At 38.8% G+C, this 20,833-nt stretch overlaps 1 protein-coding gene across 1 annotated transcript in view; it reads left to right on the forward strand.

The window, feature by feature from the left end:
* The window catches only part of LOC111078543 (tyrosine-protein kinase transmembrane receptor Ror), a 37,429-nt gene extending 18,727 nt beyond the window's left edge, over window positions 1–18,702 (forward strand). Inside the window, exons 4-8 of the mRNA XM_041594693.1 lie at window positions 14,274–14,490; window positions 17,443–17,653; window positions 17,717–18,161; window positions 18,227–18,359; window positions 18,417–18,702. Of these exons, the coding sequence (XP_041450627.1) occupies window positions 14,274–14,490; window positions 17,443–17,653; window positions 17,717–18,161; window positions 18,227–18,359; window positions 18,417–18,620 (1,210 nt within the window). The 3' untranslated portion in view covers window positions 18,621–18,702. The remainder of the gene's footprint in view (window positions 1–14,273; window positions 14,491–17,442; window positions 17,654–17,716; window positions 18,162–18,226; window positions 18,360–18,416) is intronic.
* Window positions 18,703–20,833: the final 2,131 nt, after the last annotated feature.

Below are 20,833 nucleotides of genomic sequence, written 5' to 3' on the forward strand. Positions count from 1 at the left end.
ATGTAGTTATCGTCAGTAATGCGAATATGTTTAATCAGAGACAACGCTTCACCATCTAGATAGGACTTTAAATAATGGAACTTTTGACATTTGGAAAGACTACTCTTCTTGTCGACTGAGCCTAGAACATATCACTAAACTGACACCAATCTTCGTATCTTCCAGAAAAGTTAGGAAGTCATATTTTCTCAAACTGCAGCTCAGAAGTTCTTCTCCAGAAGTTGCGTTTGTCCCTCAAATAGACGTTCCACAGTACTAGATAGCAGTAGATTTGAAGAGTCGTGTCCAATATCGTGACTGCTCAGCTCTCTTATGGCTCCAGTGAGAACGGCATGGGAACCTGTAATTTTTTTTTAACGAGTCCTAGGTATGGATATATCTCGGATATATATCCTACCTATTCATATCCATTTCGGCTGTAAATGATATGGACATTTACTTTTACTCCAATGATGTGGAGAAAACCAGAGATTCACGCCTCTGAATGTTTCTTTTGTTCATTCAAAATAACTGGAACTGGGAGATCCATGTAAGGGGGTTACCCGAAACAACCTGGTCAAGGCTTTACGCCTCCTGCTCCTCCGCCACTAGAGGAAATACCCCGTACTAAAAGGAAAAAAAAGGGAAGATGTCACATGGAACAACAGATTCAAGTAATGACCAATCAGAAGATTATAAATATTGCAATACAGTTTTAAAGGAACAATTGAATGATTTTGTGAGGATCCTGGTTCTTCCTAACTAACTAACCTAAAAGTAAAGCCGAGCTTTTTGGATATTTTTTAAAGGATGCTCTTTTATTGAAGGAAGATGTCAAAATATTCCGGACGCATCATTTGGTTTACGCACAATTTTATATGACGAAGGATGACATGTGCGTTTGCCAAGATATTTTCGGACTCTTCAAGCAACTGGGTGAAGCTTACGACCCAACAGATTGAGATTATTTGTTGACAGAAGTTTTGAAAGTTTAAAGGCTGTTTTGTTACACAATGGAAACCAAAAGCCGTCTATTCCTATCGCCCATGCTCTTAATATGAAGGAAACATATCAAACAATGGCTAATTTTTTTAAAACCATAAAATATAAACAACACCAGTGGAAGGTCGCGTGTGACTTAAAAGTCGTAGCCATGTTACCGGGATTGCAAGGTGGTTACACAAAATACTGCTGCTTCCTGTGCCTATGGGAAGACGTTATTGAAAAATTTTGTTAATGCACTGGAATCGATGAGTTACCTTAAAACTGTTTCCACGTCTGTCGCTGGCAAAAGTTAAAGAAGGCGTATTTGATGGCCCACAAATTCGAAAACTACTAAAAGATGATAGATTTGAAATGTAGATTTTAATGAACAATACCTTAAACGACGCTTAATTAATGCGTCTAATCTAAAACTAAAAATTATGGCCAAGAATTATTTTTTTTTTAATTATGTGAAAAATAAAAGCACTACCTCTGAAAAAACGAGAAGGAACGTGTGAGTCGCTTCTGGGGACGCGACTCTACTTATACCCGTACTCAATCAGTATATACATTTTTGAGCATTTATAGAATTTTTGAATTAAAAAAAAATTTTACATTTAACATTTTTTTTTGCTAATCTGTTATCTCCATCTAAATCTACTATGTATATTCTACATCTAACATGTAGATTATGCATGTACCATTTAGATTCTACATCTCCTCCGTGAGGGGTTGCTCGCGCACTGAACGCGGCAGAGTGTGCGAGCGAGAAAGCGAATGAGTAGCAGGGTTGTCGGCAGGAGGGGGCGGGGGAAACAACTGAAAATTAATTTCTTCATTCTGGCTATAATAATGATCCGATCTGATTAAGATTCGGCAATCTGGTAGATATGGTCATTCTCTACGATACTGCGTTTTCAGTTTTATCGTATCTTTAATGTGCCTGATACAGATTTTCGTCCTTTGTGAAGGCGGTAGTGGGCGGGGCGAAATTTTGAAATACACTTGTAGCAGTGTGATATCAAATGAGTCTGGAACCCAAATATGGTTGCCCTAGCTCTTATAGTCTCTGAGATCCAGGCGCTCATCAAGACGGACGGACGGATGGACGGACAGACGGACATGGCCCTATCGACTCGGCTAATGATGCTGATCAAGAATATATATACTTTATGGGGTCGGAAACGTTTCCTTCTCTGCGTTGCACACATCCACTTTTACCACAAATCTAATATACCCCTTAACTCTTTTTTGAGTACAGGTATAAAAACATGAGAAAATACCAGATTTTAAAAAATTATTTAAAAAAAACAAAATTTGTTAAAAAATCTATCAGAAAAAGTCATTTTGGGCCACAGCGAAAATTTCCTGTCAACTAGTGTAATCATGAGAACGAACACAGCTAGAATATTGGTCCTCCGGTGGAATGAGTAAAAGATGAGGCAGAACATAACTAGAGCACAACGTCACTCTCTCTATCAGCCATGTTCCGGTTTTCGCAAATTTATGGAATTAAAATTTTGTTTAAATATAAATTTATGTGCGCCGGTTTTCGCAACTTTTTAATATCAATAGCGCACCTGGCAAACTTCTTCTCGCCACAATTTAACACCGTCAGATAAACTTCAGAGTGAATATAAAAGACAGATAGTTTAAATTTCAATATGATTACATATTTAAATGGAATCGAAATCAAATATGCATCGAATCACCTTGTGATATACAACATTTTTGGTTTTTTTATTAGGCGCAAGAGCAAGTAATGCGGATTACACTAGTCAACACGAGTTTTCCTCAAGGAACAAAACCAACTTTTTCTTAAAGATTTGGGGCTTAGAAATGGTTTGATGATATATATTTTTTTTTTTGAAGAATTTTTGAAAACTGGTATTTTTTTAAGCTTTTTTCAGAGGTAGCGCTTTTTTTTGCACATAACTCTAGTATCTTACGTCTGGTTGCAAAGAACTTTGCTATTTTAGAAAGATAATTAAAACAGCTAGAAGCTAAACCAAAACACTATGTCATTTCAGCTTACCGTCTGGAAAATATGATTTTTGTGCGGTATTTGTTACGAAATTTTGATTTATATTTAAAATTATATCCTGTGCTCTCTATTTTTTGTGTATAGTTGCATTAATTAGGCGTCGTTTAAGGTATTGATCATTAAAATCTATGGAAAAACTTTGGAGCTAAAATTCGTTAACCCAACCAAAAAAATGAAAAAATGAAAATGAAAATAGAACCACAGATTTCATGATTTGAGGCAAGCGTTTATTTCATGGGCAGCAGTCGATCTTGGCATGACGGGCAGTGTTTGGCGGAAATCGCTAGATAGTAAAATCATTGCGCCACCAAAAATTCTCAATTCATTGCGCAGATCTTTTAACGTTCGATCAAGAGCCATATAGTAAAATCATTGCTCCACCAAAAATTCTTAATTCATTGCACAGATCTTTTAAGGTTCCATCAATGTGCGTTTATGCACCATTGTGCATTCGTTCCAGATGAAGATTTTTGACGCTACTAAAGCTATTGCCATTGCAGCGTATTTTGTTACATGTCGGTTGTTCAGTAGTTTGAAGATTTAACCCTCTAAGCCTACTTTCCAGAATAATGAAAGAAACGAATTCAAATAATTTTTTCTAAAGTGAATTGCTGCTCTTGAACTTCAATATGTACTCAGAAAAAGTGCAAAAGCTTTCGTTTACCTGTAAGGTGAGAAAAAGTGAATAAGTGTCTCAAGACACTCTTGGGGCTCCGAGTGTAAAAAAATTTCATTTCCAAATTACGAAGTTGAGTTTTATTTATTTTTATGATACTCTGAAAAACAATTTTTTTTTTGATGTGCAACACAAGTTCAGTTTACATTTTGTGCAAATGCATTGCGTTTGAGAAATTTTACAGTATTTGCACCATTTTCTTCCATTATCTCGATCCAACCAATCCGGAAAATGGTTTAGCTGGTCAAACCGCAAGTCCCATATTGAATGGTTCGCTTTTGCACCAAGTTTGAGGTTTAGCTGCGAAGGTCTCTGAGAGAGTGGAGATTGCATTGTCCACTCTGTCTGAGAGGATGGTGACTGTGTTGTCCGCCCTGATAGATAGGATGGAGACTGGGTTGTCCGTCCTTGTGAAGATCGATTGATTGGACTACCTGAAAAGTTTTTGGTTTGTAATGTCACCAGACCTTCAGCAATCGATTCGCGAAATTCCGGGAGTTCAAGCAATTTGCCCATGTTCTCTCTTTCCTTTTCTATACGCCTATATAAAACATAAGCGTTTGTTGCTGCCATATCAATCAAGTGGTAAAAAATTCGAATGGCAGCATCCCGCATTTTAGCTCTGATATGATAGCGGCCCATAAGTCCATCCATTAGGTCTACGCCACCCATGTGAGCGTTATATTCGCGAATAATTTGTGGGCAATCAACTTCGATATTTCGCTCAGATTTCCTGTCGTAACGAGCAGTCTTTGCTATTCCATCATGCAAATTAGCCCTTTCAAATTGCTGAACACCCACATTAGTCGACAACAAGCGAACTGCCTTGTTGTCTTTCCACAGCACATTACTTATTTCGACTCCATATGAGGAGCCTACGTACTCGGTCGAAAAACCCCATGGTTTGTTTTTGATAGTACTATCGTTTGGAAGCTTGCAAAAAGGGATACGATTTACACGCACTGTACCAAGGCTATAAATACCTTTCGCACGCAGATAGACCATCAAAGGCAGCGACGTATAAAAGTTATCAAAGTAAATAATGTGGTGCTTGAAAGTTTGTACGGTTTTTGTTAAACGTACAACAATGTTGGCCGAAGCACCAAGATCTGGGTGACCAGGCAAGATCACGTTATCACCTGCGCCGCTGTATATCTCAAAGCGGTATGCATAGCCAAAAGAATCGCACAAAACAAATAGCTTTATACCCCACTTGTGTGGCTTATTGGGCATATATTGCCTCAAGTGGTGCTTCATTTTGGTGCTGCACATTTGCTCGTCAACACAAAGGCGGACTTGCTTTGGAACGGAGTCAAACCTTTGGTTAAGACAGTCGACAAGTTTTCGCGTGCGGAACAGTGGATCGTATCCTGGCTCACCCTTTTTGATCCGCTCGCTCTCATCGCGCAGTGATGGCGCAGATTGCGAAGATATGTTTGCTGAATCGTCCATAATTGGTAATGGCGATCGAGGCCTTATGGCGGTTTTCCGTGATGGCCCAGGTTCCTGTACCACATTTTGCACGATTTTCACTTGATATGTCTGACACTTCTTCATCCGACGGGACTGACTCAAACAAGTCCAGCAACTGTTCATCAGTCAAGACGGACAACTTGTAACGAATCCGTTTTGCCATATTTTCTAATACTTAACCTTTCTATTAAGAACGAGAAGGAACGTGTGAGTCGCTTCTGGGAACGCGACTCTACTTATACCCGTACTCAGTCAGTATATACATTTTTGAGCTTGTACATTTTACATTTTTTGCTACATCTGCTATCTACATCTACAATGTATATTCTACATCTAACATGTAGATTGTACATGTTCCATTTAGATTCTACATCTCCTCCGCTAGGGGCTGCTCGCGCACTGAACGAGGCAGAGTGTGCGAGCGAGAAAGAGAATCAGTAGCGTGTTTCATTCAGGGGGAAACAACTGAAAATGAATTTCTTCATTCTGGCTACAATTATGATCCGATATGATTCAGATTCGACAATCTGGTAGATATGGGCATTCTCTACGATACTGCATTTTCAGTTTTATCGTATCTTTAAAATTGTGCCTGCCACAGATTTTCGTCTTTTGCGGGGGCGGAAGGGGGCTGGGCGAAATTCTGAAATACACTTTTAGCAGTGTGATATTACATAAGTCTGGAAACTAAATTTAGTTTCTCTAGCTCTTATAGTCTCTGAGATCTAGGCGCTCATCGAGACGGACAGACGGACTGACAGACAGACAGACGGACAGACAGACATGGCTATATCGACTTGACTATTGATGCTGATCAAGAATATATATACTTTATGGGGTCGGAAACGTTTCCTTCTCTGCGTTACACACATCCACTTTTGCCACAAATCTAATATACCCCTAAACTCTTTTTTGAGTACGGGTATAAAAATCATACAATAAACAAAAACCAACACAAAAATTGAACGTAGCTGTTAAACAGCTGCTGACAAAAAAAGATAGCTTTGAGCCCCAAAAGAGCCTCCAGACACTTATCACTATTTCTCAGCTACAACACACATATTTATTATATTTGAGTGCCTGTAACTTGATTTTAAAAGCTAATAAACATACCTTTCACGAAAAAAAATAATGAGCTCGATTCGTTTTATATATATACTTTAATCACCAAAAGAAAACATAAAATGCATCAGCTCAAAATTTACGCGTGAAATAACACATGTTCTGTGCACATGAACAAAAAAAATCATAGCTTAAATTATTTGAGAGCTTTCACGTAATTTCGTGTTTGTTGTTAACAGAAAAACAATATTCAAATGACGTAAAGGCTCTTAGTTTTTTAGATAATGCCAATAATATGATAAGTGTCTCAAGACACCCTTACGTGTTAGAGGGTGAATGGGAATTAGAACGCTGAATGAGCCGTACGGCATCCTCCTAACAACGTAGCCGCTATTCCAGAAGAAGTATCTGCTACCGCAATTTCTGATCTCGCACGAACAGTGGCCAAAATTAATGACATGGGGAATGTCTTTCCAGTTTCACCACGGGCATCCAGGTGAAATAAGCCGCCATTTCCATCATTAATTGCATCAATTAATTTATCATAGACTTTCTTCTGTTTTTGGTTCAAACGATAATGTCCGGACGTCTATATGCAATGACTGCACCATCAATTGGCCCATGCGACACCAAGCCGAAACCTGTTACGCGCGGAACCCAGGCAGAAACGCAGCCCCACCTCCCGCCCAACCAACCGAGGGGCGCTGCCGCATAACGTGCGACGCTTGTTACCGAACCGATCGCGAGCATGCAGGAAAGATAGGTGTTAGACTAAAATTCGAAGAAAATTAGGGCTAAACACAACTCAAAGAGACAAATATGCAAAGATAGCTAAGATAGCTAAGAAACAGTACTAATTACGGGAAAGAAATGTTAGTATTAGTGATTTCAGAAGAGGAAGGGAACTAGTGGTGGATATTATATGTAAGAGGGAATTGAAGTCCGAGTATAGGACCCTTGAATGTTTCGGGCAAGGAATAATTTGATAGTTTTTGGAAGGAACAAAGGAATAAAGTTTCTAATAGATCTAAGAGAAATCGTAAAGCTTATGCGGCTCTACAAGTCAGGGATATCTACGTCACCCTTGATTATGTTGTGCTATTCTATACGGTCCTAGTGTACTTTGTACTGGGGGCACCATACACAAGAGCCGTACTCTAAAATCGGACGAACAAGCGATATATAGAGAGTCTTCGTTATATCGGGCTCGTCAAATTCCTTTGACCACCACTTTATAAACCCAAGCACGCCCATGTCCTTATTTACCATGGTGGAAATGTGTTCAGAAAACTTTAATTTGGGGTCTAGTTTAACACCAAGATCATCAATCAATATAATTCTCTCAAGGAAACCCCCACAGAGGGTGTAAGGAGCCAACAAGGGGCTGGAGCGTTGAAATGTCATTACTTTGCATTTCGAGCCATTAAGGTGAAATGAAATGTCTTTATACTGGACACAGAGCTTAACATCATCCGCATACATGAGTACTCGAGAGTTTGTTAATACTGAACCAGATCATTAATATAGAGTGTGAAAAGTAGGGGGCCCAGATGGCTGCACTGTGGTACTCCAGAAGTAACCTTAAAAGTTGAAGAGAAAGATTTTTTGAAGAAGAATCTTTGAGACCTAGAACGAAGGTAGCTAAAAATCCATCTCAAAAGATTAAGCGGAAACCCTAACAGGTCAAGTTTTTGTGCTAGAATAGAATGGTTTACAGAATCGAATGCTTTATTGAAATCAGTGTAAATGACATCCGTCTGCAAGTTACCTTGGAAGCTGTTTGGCTATTAAGAATTTTTAATAGCCGTTGAAATTCAGTTATTATTAAGAAACAAGAAGGAACGTGTGAGTCGCTTCTAGGGACGCAAATCTAATTATACCCGTACACAGTCACTATATACATTTTGAAGCTTATAATTTTTTAGAATTTTAGAATTAAAAAAAAAATTTACATTTTACATTTTTTTTTGCTAATCTGTTATCTCCATCTAAATCTACTATGTATATTCTACATCTAACATGTAGATTATGCATGTATCATGTACCATTTAGATTGTACATCTCCTCCGCTAGAGGGCGCTCGCGTACATAACGAGGAAGAGTGTGCGAGCGAGAAAGAGAATGAGTAGCGGGTCTCTTGCCTGTGGAGTCCTAAGTGGTTCATAGGGAGATAAAAGATGTAATTGATTGGAATTAGCTCCAACAAATTTTAATTCTGGCTTACAGGTTGACCAGATGGTTCGTGGGAAAGATGATTGTAGGACTTCTATCAGCGAAGTCCAGCGAAAGTCCACGATGATGCATCCTGAGATCTGCTCAGGAGTGCACAAAGACTGCAGCGCCCACATATGAGAGTTGAACTTGTCCGAAATCTCCCGAAGCATAGCCATTGACCCATTTTCCACAGCCTGGAGCCCCAGGATCTCAGTAATGTGTACCTTAAAGACCAACCGTCTGCTATTAAATCGCTTCGCAGATGCTGAAACTTTTCAATGTTTGATAGGTCCGGATCAATAATGGTAACGAACATAGTTCTGCCCAGTTCGCATACCCTCCGCCAAACGTTGGAAATTGCAAAGTCGACAGGGACTGTCTACGGCGAGATGGATTCTGCGAACAGGCAAATCAGGTAGTTGTATTTTTTCCAGCCAAAGTGGAATGAGAAGTCATGTGATCGCTAGACCTGGCAATTTCCCGACAAATTCACGGCTTCAACGTACGGAAAAGTGCTTGAAACTAGTCGCGCAATCCACTGATAAATTCTCGACAATCCAAGTCTTCGAGCTCGTTCTGCACGGTTTTGAACGTGCCCTGCAGCTCCTCGATCTCCTCCAAGCTTACCACTAGCCATTAGCCATACAGTATATAGATGTGCCAGTTCATACAACGAAAGTGGTGCAGCTGAGTTTTCAGCGTACGTTCCCAGGTCTTCGGCTCTGGGGCCGATCGCGTTCGGCTCTGGGAATGACTGCGTTCGGCTCATGACGTGACACGAGCCGACGGACAGCAATCATGTATGTGTGTACGTATAACACTCAAAAATATATAATTGTATGCATAGAATAATTTTTAGCTGCCGAAACCGACATTCTCACATACTGTGTTTGTGTAGGTTATACAATTTTTTGCCGCTTGAATTTTGTTTCGTTTAGTTTCGAGGGCTGATGTAGCGACCTGTACATATGTAGATTTTTCAACTTAAATCAATTTATCATATACATACATTGATTGTTACCAAAGACTATACAATACTAAGATGTTGCACGAGGAGCAAATGATCGTTCAATTTTCGTGTGACGCTTCTTGGTTCTGGCGCGCGGGGCATTTCGTCCACTTTCCTTTTGGCTAGCCTTTGCCACTACTTTCCGCGACAGAATACAGCAACAAAATATGGAGTCTGTGACGATGGGAAAAGGTCCAGGGCCGGATCAGCCCTTAGGTAGTTACCTAGAAAGGTAGTTACCTGTGCCCCTGCTGGGCGTACTCTCTACCACTGGCTGCAGTCCGTTGGGCGTTTTACGATCCATATAATTGCATTTAAAGATCTTTTTATATGAATTATGCCCACTCTGCCCATTCCTCATTTATGTTGCGGCAGATCAGCTCAGGTCGCTACATCAGCCCTCGAAACAAAATGAAAAACCAATTCAAGCGGAAAAAAATTGTAGAACCCACACAAACACAGTATTTGAGAATACATGGCACACACACATTTACGTAAACTAAAATCTCAAGCAATGTCGGTTTCGGCAGCTAAAAATTATTCTATGCATACAATCATATATTTTTGAGTGTTACATACATGCTTGCTGTCTGTCGGCTCGTGTCACGTAATGAGCCGAACGCGGTCATTCCCAGAGCCGAACGCGATCGGCCCCAGAGCCGAAGACCTGGGAACGTACGCTGAAAACTCAGCTGCAGTCACATCTTTATACTGTATGGTTAGTACACGAGCATATAATAATCGCAAGCCGACAATTCATTTTCCCAAGTGGCCTTCGCACAATTCTGATGACTTCCGCTTCAGAAAAATCACCCTGTTTTCCGCAGCGGTAGTTGCACTGCCGTTTGAACCATCCAACTCCATAACAGCGACGGCGTTAGAAAAACGTTTCTAGCGGGAAGATGAAAAACAAAGAGTACCACGCTCAAAAGACGGGAACGAGCACCGCAAACAAAACGTCTATGCTTATATGCAAGAGCGGCTGGTGTATATATAAATATATGTGGTCGATGACACTTGAAGCCGCAGCCAAACGACAATAACGAACAACCGGCAATATATGGAAATATTTTAATGTTAAATTGTAGTTTGTGATCGCACGATCACGTCGGCGTCACCAAATGTTTGGGTTTTGAGAGTTTTTAATAGCCGTTGAAACTCAGTTATTACAATTTATTCTTATTGGTAAGGCGGCAGTATGATGACCGATATAATTAAGCGCTGCTATGGATATGAAGATTATCACTCGTCTAACTACTACGAGATGGGCCGAAGTGCCAGCGCCCTAAGCAGAACGTCTTGAAAGAGAGCGAAAGCGAGCGATAAAAGGAGAACAGCTCGGGGCAGATGCTAAGCCGAGCACGAACGTCATATGGAACGCGAGAGACCAGCTTAGATGCTGCAACTGCAACAAAAAAGCGAAGAAGGCGAGATAGAAATGAAAGAGCGGCCGCTGCCGTGCATAGACATAGGCTAATTAACAGTGATTTGTACAGTGGACAGTGCAAATAATAAACAATGAGGATGATGTACGTTAGGCTGCTCCACTAATTATTATCTAAAGAATTTACGACTAAATAACGGGCTGTGCAACCCGACAGAAGCCTTTAATGATAAAAGATATGCGTTATAATTCATCGAAATTACCTTGTTTTTTTTCCTCATCTAAAAATTAATACAACAAAATGTGTGTGTTTTGAAGAAAAACTCACGTTCATATTTCTTGAAGAGGTAGGCAGAATTTGACCATCAAATCCCCGGAGTCACTATTGGCATTCTATTTTATTGATACTTTAATATTTAATGGATTATAAATCTTGATTTTAAAGTGATATCCATCGCCTCCTTACCAAAACATCAGTGGGTGCCATTTGTGTCAACGTGTCATATGAACCGTGTGTCTCATATATTTTTTGGCAACTAGCCCAGTATTGCGTCGGGTAAGCACAATCTCGCGTGTTTCCAAGTTTTCACCAGCAATCTGGTGTAACTTCATCTATTCTTGGAGCGTTAAATGTGCGTTCATGTGTTCCATCTTATCGTTTTCCGCTCTGATCATGACTTTGTAGTAATCGTTTGGCATGCGCTTTAACGTTCTAAATTAGAACTTCTAATGCAGGGGTCGGAAAACAGACTCACACATTTTTTTGGTGCGTTTGTGTGCGAAAACAACAGACACGAAACACACACGAATGCTTCTCTGCCGCTGAGGCAAGCGAGCAGAATATGAAGCCGTTTGTGCATAGCCCGAAGCATGTTTCTCTGTCGCGACGTCAGCAGAGCAGAATTGCCGCTACGTCATCAGGCAGAATAACGAAACCACTCGAAGTCTTTACGCTGTACGTGTGCCGACTGCGCTGCCCGAAATTTGTTCCTATGCACAGTGCATACGACGCTTCCGGTCTCTGCTCTAGTGCATGATTTTAATGAAGCAGTTTCTGTAGATATTTTAGAATTCCTCTTTTCATTGCTGTGTGAAGCTCTTGACACCGGTAAAGTTGCTTCTTTCCCATGAAGTATATTTGTAAGAATTTATGTTGTGCATCTTTAAGAGGTGGTAATGATCTACTTCGATGGTGAATCTGGCCTTTAATCTGTGAGTCGAGAGCAAAGTTAATACCATAGTAGAAATTGAACATTTACTCTTCAACATAAATTACCTTGAATGTTGGGTTAAGTCCGTGTTCTATCGGGAATTCCGCTCCAAATGAAGTCATTTGAAAACAGCTATTGTACTTTTGAGTGTTCGCTAAAAAATTTCGTGATTCTGGTGTTTCGCCCCAAAGCAAGGAATGCAATGGCTCTGGTGGCGGAACCAATAATCGCAATTTCACTTTGCCATTAAGGAAGCTCAATACAGGCGTTTCTCCAGCAAACTTCAATGCTCCTCAATGCACGCAAACTACTTTCATTGGACCAATGCAATCGAAAGGATGCGAGCTGTAGTCAATTGTTCAATCGTATAGAAACGTTGCTCTATTCAAATCAAGAATTTCTTCTTGCAGTTCGTTTACTATTGCGAGCTGTAGTCAATTGTTCAATCGTATAGAAATGCTGCTCTATTCAAATCAAGAATTTCTTCTTGCAGTTCGTTTACTATTGCGTTGTTGATCTGTGCGTATAGCTCTACGATTAGCTCTAATATAGCCGTTTCACGGACTGCCTCTCTTTGCTTTGTGTTCGAGAAATAGGAAGAAGGGACATATATCGTACCGAACCAACGCGGCGCAATTGTCGTTCTTCATCAATCAATTTATTCGCACTGTGCCATAGCCTAATTGCATTACGTCTTCGTTGGGAAAGATTTGATGTTTTTTGTCGCGGAATCTATATTAATCTGTATACATATGTTAATTATGATAATACTCACACAAAACATACAAATCAAAATTTTATGTAACACTTTCCACACAATTTTCCGACTTTTTCAACAAACAGGCAGTTTTAAACTTAAACTAAATGTTTTTTTTATACCCGTACTCAAAAAGAGTTACGGTGTACATTAGATTTTTGGTAAAAGTGGATGTGTGTAACGCAGAGAAGGAAACGTTTCCGACCCCATAAAGTATACATATTCTTGATCAGCATCAATAGTCCAGTCGATGTCTGTCTGTCTGTCTCTCTCGATGAGCGCCTAGATCTCAGAGACTATAAGAGCTAGGGCAACCAAATTTGGTTTCCAGACTCATATGATATCACACTGCTACAAGTGTATTTCAAAATTTCTCCCTGCCCCCTTCCGCCCACACAAATGACGAAAATCTGTGGCAGGCACAATTTTTAAGATACGATATAACTAAAAACGCAGTATCGTAGAGAATGACTATATCTACCAGTTTTTCCAATTGCTTTCCCCGCACATTTTTTTTTTCCATTTTTCCATTTTTTTTCTACATCTGTTATCTACATCTAGAATGTATATTCTACATCTAACATGTAGATTATACATGTACCATTTATATTCTACATCTTCTCCGCTGGCGGGCACTAACGCATTGAACGAGGCAGAGTGTGCGAGCGAGAAAGAGAGTGAGTAGCGGGTCATTTCCTGGAGGAGGTGGGGGAAGCAACTGAAAATTAATTTCTTCATTCTGGCTATAAAAGAGTTAAGGGGTATATTGTATTTGTGGTAAACGTGGATGTGTGCAACGCCGACCCCATAAAGTATATATATTTTTGATCAGCATCAATAGCCGAGTCGATAGAGCCATGTCTGACCGTCTGTCCGTCTTGTGTGTCGGCTGGATCTCGGAGACTATAAGAGCTAGAGGAATCAAATTTTGTTTCCAGACTCATGAGATATATCAAACTGCTGCAAGTGTATTTCAAAATTTCGCCCCGACCCCACAAAGGACGAGTATCTGGCAGGCACAATTTTAAAGATACGATGAAAATAAAAACGCGGTGTCATAGAGAATGACCAGATTGTCGAATCTTAATCAGATCGGATCATAATTATATTGAGTAGCGTGCGTTCTCTTTCTCGCTCACACACTCTGCCCTGTTCAGTGCGCGAGTGCCCGCTAGCGGAGCAGATGTAGAATATAAATGGTACATTTATAATCTACATTTTAGATGTAGAATATACATTGTAGATTTAGATAACATATGTAGTAGAAAAATGTCAAATGTAAATTTTTTTTTAAATTCTACATAAATCATAAGCTCAAATTATTATATATGACAGTACGGATATAAAAGTAGTGTTCTCGTTCAATATTATTTACTACATACAATGGAAATTTAATATTTAAGTAAACATTTTTAGATATTAAATGACACTTTCACGATACCAACGGAACAAATATTCAAACCTTTTTTGTTTTTTCTAGGAATCCCGGAAGTGTTGAAAGTAGCCCTTGGTGCTTTGTGGATGCTTCCAGTGAACGTATTATTGAACTTTGTGATATTCCTAAATGTGCGCAAAAAATTTGGCTAACCATTGCTTGGACGACTGGAGCAACAATCATTATTTTCATAATATTATTGTCCATATTACTTTTTCAAAGGAGAACATTCATGCACTATGGAATGAGAAATATTCAAAATGTATGTTATGTCTCACATTTGGAGCAAAAATATTATTTATCGAGTAAACATAACAGGCCTAGACTAGAAAGTCTTGGCTTGCACATTTTTTGGCTGATTTTGTCTTCACAGATTAAGATCGGCAGCTCTAGATCTTTTTTTATACCCGTACTCAAAAATGAGTTAAGAGGTATATTAGATTTGTGGTAAAAGTGGATGTGTGTAACGCAGAGAAGGAAACGTTTTCGACCCCATAAAGTATACATGTCTGTCTGTCCGTCTGTCTGTCTGTCTCTCTGTGTGTCTGTCCGTCTTGTTGAGCGCCTAGATCTCAGAGACTATAAGAGCTAGGGCAACCAAATTTGGTTTTCAGACTTATGTGATATCACACTGCTACAAGTGTATTTCAAAATTTCGCCCCGCCCCCTTCCGCCCACACAAAGGACGAAAATCTGTGGCAGGCACATTTTTAAAGATACGATAATACTAAAAACGCAGTATCGTAGAGAATGCCCATATCTACCAGACTGCCGAATCTGAATCAGATCGGAACATAATTATAGCCAGATTGACGAAATTAGTTTTCAGTTGCTTCCCCTGCCCCCTCCAGCCAACGACAACACAACTCATTTTCCTTCTCGCTCGCACACTCTGCCGCGCTCAGTGCGCAAGCAACCCCTAGCGGAGGAGATGTAGAATCTAAATGGTACATGTTTAATCTACATGTTAGATGTAGAATATACATAATATATGTACACTCATGGACAAAATAATAGGTGTGCTTTTTTTTTCTTTTTCAACTTTTAATTTCTAGTTCATATCTTCTCTAAGTAAAAAGTAAAAACAGTTTCACAAATCCTTTAATTTACAATAAATTTAAATATTTCCCGAAATCGGTCAATTTTGGCTGGACACAATAATAGGTGTACGAAGATAAATGTTTAAATGAAATCGATATTTCACTATTTTAGGTCTTGTTTTATATTAAATTGAGTGTCTGGCAGCTAATACCCGGTATATCCGCCATTATTTTGCAGGGATTTCTCCATTCGTCTTGGCATGGAGGATATTAACTTGCGACAAGTTCCAATTGGAATGTTGTACCTCCTCTTTTGACATGTAGATGTAGATAACAGATGAAGCAAAAAAATATAAAATTAAAAATTTTTTTTTTGTAATTCTAAAATTCTAAAAAATCATATGCTCAAAAATGTATATACTGACTGAGTACGGGTATAAGTCGCGTCCCCAGAAGCGACTCGCAAGTTCCTTCTCGTTTTTAATATGGAAGTACTATGAACTTTTGTATTCGACTGTTTGTCTGCTTACAGCGTTTTGGTCTTCTTATATTAGTCGCTTGGGAAAGAAAATATTTCGCTCAACATCTAGGCACTTAATCTTCAGAGCCTTCATGACTATTCTTAATTAGACTTGGTCTATTGCAAATGTACCTTCGCACATTTACATAATCCTCTTCCTGTCAGAATTCTGAAAAAGTGTCATAAGTGCCATAGCATACCATTATCCCTTACTCTTACATACAGACATTATGATGGTAGCGATATCAGTTACCAAATGTAAATAGTCAAACATGGCCATATATATGTATATGTAGCACACAAAGAAAATTTATTAATTTGTAGGATAAAGTTATTTCCTCCGTTCTAGTCGCGTTCTTTATAAAATTAGGGTCAGCCCTGTTTTATATAAAGGTTTGGCTTGCATTAAACACTCATAATAATAACAATTTTCCAATTTATTTTGACGGATCTCTTTATTATTTTTAATAGTGAAGAACTGATAGCTGCTCGCAGACAGCGTACTTTCAATAGAGACTTTCAATGAACCGTAGACTGAGACAAAGACCGGCTCTTAGAACCAAATAGCGATCCTAGACTAAAGATGGCAGTGCTCTCATGTCGTACGAGTTGTGCTTGCGTGAGCCAGTGGTTTATATTTATACATTACGGGGGTTTACAATTTTTTAACGAACTATGGTTTTTTTATGGTTTAGTTTTTTTTTAAGAACTTTTTAAAATCTGGTATTTTTTTCATGGTTTTTTTCAGAGTTAGTGCTTCTATTTTTCACATAACATAACTTGAAAAGCTGACAAATGCAGCTATAAATCGGACCCAGACACTTTGTATCTGCAGCTTAACGCCTGGAAGATATTAAGCTTTCAAATTCAAATTTCATAATTTTTTTGCGTTATTTTTTCCCGAAATTTTGACTTTAAAAATTCGGGAAAAGTCGAAAAAAAATAATTCTTGGCCAACAAGAGTACTACAAAAATGTTTAAGTCCCGAAATCTATCAGAAAAAGTCATTTTGGTTCACAGCCTAAATAAAAAGTTCAATTTTGTTGAGTAGTGTAATCAAAAGCAGCAAATATACTTGCACAAATTGAAATTTTGTTCAGAAAACAATTTTTCGTACAAAAAGGTATAAAAACAAAATCGATCATAAAATTTTTTGTTCTACAGAATGACAATGAAATAGGCGCTCAAACACACACTTTTGGACCAAATTAAAGATTTGTTTGATTAATTTTTAATTCTTGAGGAACCTACATATTTGTAAAATAATACAAATTGTTTGTACAAACCATGCCACATTTTTTGGCTTTCATTTAAAAAGAAAAACAGCATGCAATTTGGTGAACGCGTTGCGTAGATATCCGGCTTACACACAGATACAGGTTTTTTTTTTACAAATTTATAGAATAGAAGATATTTGTGGATGAGGCAGTTCATACAACGAAAACGAAATACAGAACTTCTACTTTGAGAGCTTCCCTGTTCGGGTCAATCCGCTTTTACGCTCTGCATTTGAATCTATGCGTGGAGTCACGCATACAGGGACTTTAGGTTACTAATTTGACTAAAATTTAAACATCCATACTATTAATTGCTGCTTTGTTTCGATCTTATGTATATGCATAAAACTTGTTTTTTTATCTGTTTGGTTTTCCAGATCAATACACCTAGTGCTGATAAAAATATTTATGGAAATGCACAGTTTAACTCTAACTCTAACCAAGATGTAGGTAGAGTTCATACAGGCAATATTTCGGATAATATTTCCATAGGACCTAAGAACGCGGAACGAAACACACTGTTGAGAATATCTCATTTCTCATTGCAAGACGTTGAGTTTTTAGAAGAGCTGGGTGAAGGAGCTTTTGGCAAGTTATTTCATTAAATATTTGTTGTTGTTTGTGTAAAAACGAATGTATAAATAATTTCAGGTAAAGTATATAAAGGGCAGCTGACACAATATAATAAATCCGTCACTGTTGCTATCAAGGCCCTAAAGGAGAACGCTTCATTGAAAACGCAACAAGACTTTAAGCGTGAAATTGAACTAATATCGGACTTAAAGCACCAAAATATTGTCTGTATATTGGGGGTAGTCTTGAATAAAGAGCCTTACTGTATGCTCTTCGAGTATATGGCTAATGGTGATGTGCACGAGTTTTTAATTTCGAACTCCCCTAGTGAAGGTAAATCGCTATCACAGCTAGAATTCTTACAAATTGCATTGCAAATCAGCGAAGGCATGCAATATTTATCAGCGCATCATTACGTTCATCGAGACCTGGCTGCTCGTAACTGTTTGGTCAATGAGGGATTGATCGTAAAAATTTCAGATTTCGGATTGTCAAGAGATATTTACAGCTCGGATTATTATCGGTAAATAAATATTTATCTTTTGGCTAAATTTGCAAACTCAATTACATGTATATTTGATTTCTAAGGGTTCAGTCAAAGTCGTTACTACCTGTACGCTGGATGCCATCAGAGTCTATATTATATGGAAAATTTACAACGGAGAGTGATGTATGGTCATTTGGAGTTCTACTTTGGGAAATATACAGCTATGGAATGCAGGTAAATATTCTGTAATACGATTTGGATTTTCCATAAATATATTTAATCTTTTTGCAGCCATATTATGGTTATAGTAACCAAGAAGTAATCAGTCTAATTCGGTCGAGACAGTTACTTTCATCTCCAGAAAACTGTCCAGCCGCAGTTTATTCTCTTATGATAGAATGCTGGAATGAGCAATCAGTAAAACGTCCAACATTTACAGACATTTCGAACCGTTTAAAATCGTGGCATGACGGGCATATTAATTCAAGTAACTAAATAATTAATTGTAGTTTTATATTTGATATGATTACATATTTTCTAACCAGTTTAGTTAATATAAGTTTAAGTTTTCAATGAAATAAAAAACTTTATGGAATATTTCATTTTTTAACTATCAATTATTTAGTTACTTGGGATCACTGGCTTGGGTTCGATCAAGAGCCAGATAGTAAAATCATTGATCCACCAAAAATTCTCAATGCATTGCGCAGATCTTTTAAGGTTCGATCAATGTGCGTTTGTGCACCATTGTGCATTCGTTTCAGATGAAGATTTTTGACGCTACTAAAGCTATTGCCATTGCAGAGTGTTTTGCAGTGTTACATGTCGGTTGTTCAGGGGTTGAAGATTTAACCCCCCTACTTTCCAGAGTAATGAAAGAAACGAATTCAAATAATTTTTTCTAAAGTGAATTGCTGCTCTTGAACTTCAATATGTACTCAGAAAAAGTGCAAAAGCTTTCGTTTACCTGTAAGGTGAGAAAAAGTGAATGGAAGACTCTCTTGGGGGCTCCGAGTGTAAAAAAATTTCATTTCCAAATTACGAAGTTGAGTTTTATTTATTTTTATGATACTCTGAAAAACAATTTTTTTTTTGAGGTGCAACACAAGTTCAGTTTACATTTTGTGCAAATGCATTGTCGTTTGAGAAATTTTAAGTATTTGCACCATTTTCTTCCATTATCTCGATCCAACCAATCCGGAAAATGGTTTAGCTGGTCAAACCGCAAGTCCCATATTGAATGGTTCGCTTTTGCACCAAGTTTGAGGTTTAGCTGCGAAGGTCTCTGAGAGAGTGGAGATTGCATTGTCCACTCTGTCTGAGAGGATGGTGACTGTGTTGTCCGCCCTGATAGATAGGATGGAGACTGGGTTGTCCGTCCTTGTGAAGATCGATTGATTGGACTACCTGAAAAGTTTTTGGTTTGTAATGTCACCAGACCTTCAGCAATCGATTCGCGAAATTCCGGGAGTTCAAGCAATTTGCCCATGTTCTCTCTTTCCTTTTCTATACGCCTATATAAAACATAAGCGTTTGTTGCTGCCATATCAATCAAGTGGTAAAAAATTCGAATGGCAGCATCCCGCATTTTAGCTCTGATATGATAGCGGCCCATAAGTCCATCCATTAGGTCTACGCCACCCATGTGAGCGTTATATTCGCGAATAATTTGTGGGCAATCAACTTCGATATTTCGCTCAGATTTCCTGTCGTAACGAGCAGTCTTTGCTATTCCATCATGCAAATTAGCCCTTTCAAATTGCTGAACACCCACATTAGTCGACAACAAGCGAACTGCCTTGTTGTCTTTCCACAGCACATTACTTATTTCGACTCCATATGAGGAGCCTACGTACTCGGTCGAAAAACCCCATGGTTTGTTTTTGATAGTACTATCGTTTGGAAGCTTGCAATAAGGGATACGATTTACACGCACTGTACCAAGGCTATAAATACCTTTCGCACGCAGATAGACCATCAAAGGCAGCGACGTATAAAAGTTATCAAAGTAAATAATGTGGTGCTTGAAAGTTTGTACGGTTTTTGTTAAACGTACAACAATGTTGGCCGAAGCACCAAGATCTGGGTGACCAGGCAAGATCACGTTATCACCTGCGCCGCTGTATATCTCAAAGCGGTATGCATAGCCAAAAGAATCGCACAAAACAAATAGCTTTATACCCCACTTGTGTGGCTTATCGGGCATATATTGCCTCAAGTGGTGCTTCATTTTGGTGCTGCACATTTGCTCGTCAACACAAAGGCGGACTTGCTTTGGAACGGAGTCAAACCTTTGGTTAAGACAGTCGACAAGTTTTCGCGTGCGGAACAGTGGATCGTATCCTGGCTCACCCTTTTTGATCCGCTCGCTCTCATCGCGCAGTGATGGCGCAGATTGCGAAGATATGTTTGCTGAATCGTCCATAATTGGTAATGGCGATCGAGGCCTTATGGCGGTTTTCCGTGATGGCCCAGGTTCCTGTACCACATTTTGCACGATTTTCACTTGATATGTCTGACACTTCCTCATCCGACGGGACTGACTCAAACAAGTCCAGCAACTGTTCATCAGTCAAGACGGACAACTTGTAACGAATCCGTTTTGCCATATTTTCTAATACTTAACCTTTCTATTAAGAACGAGAAGGAACGTGTGAGTCGCTTCTGGGAACGCGACTCTACTTATACCCGTACTCAGTCAGTATATA

Source organism: Drosophila obscura, unplaced genomic scaffold, assembly GCF_018151105.1.
Source record: "Drosophila obscura isolate BZ-5 IFL unplaced genomic scaffold, ASM1815110v1 contig_31, whole genome shotgun sequence".
Classification (NCBI taxonomy): domain Eukaryota; kingdom Metazoa; phylum Arthropoda; class Insecta; order Diptera; family Drosophilidae; genus Drosophila; species Drosophila obscura.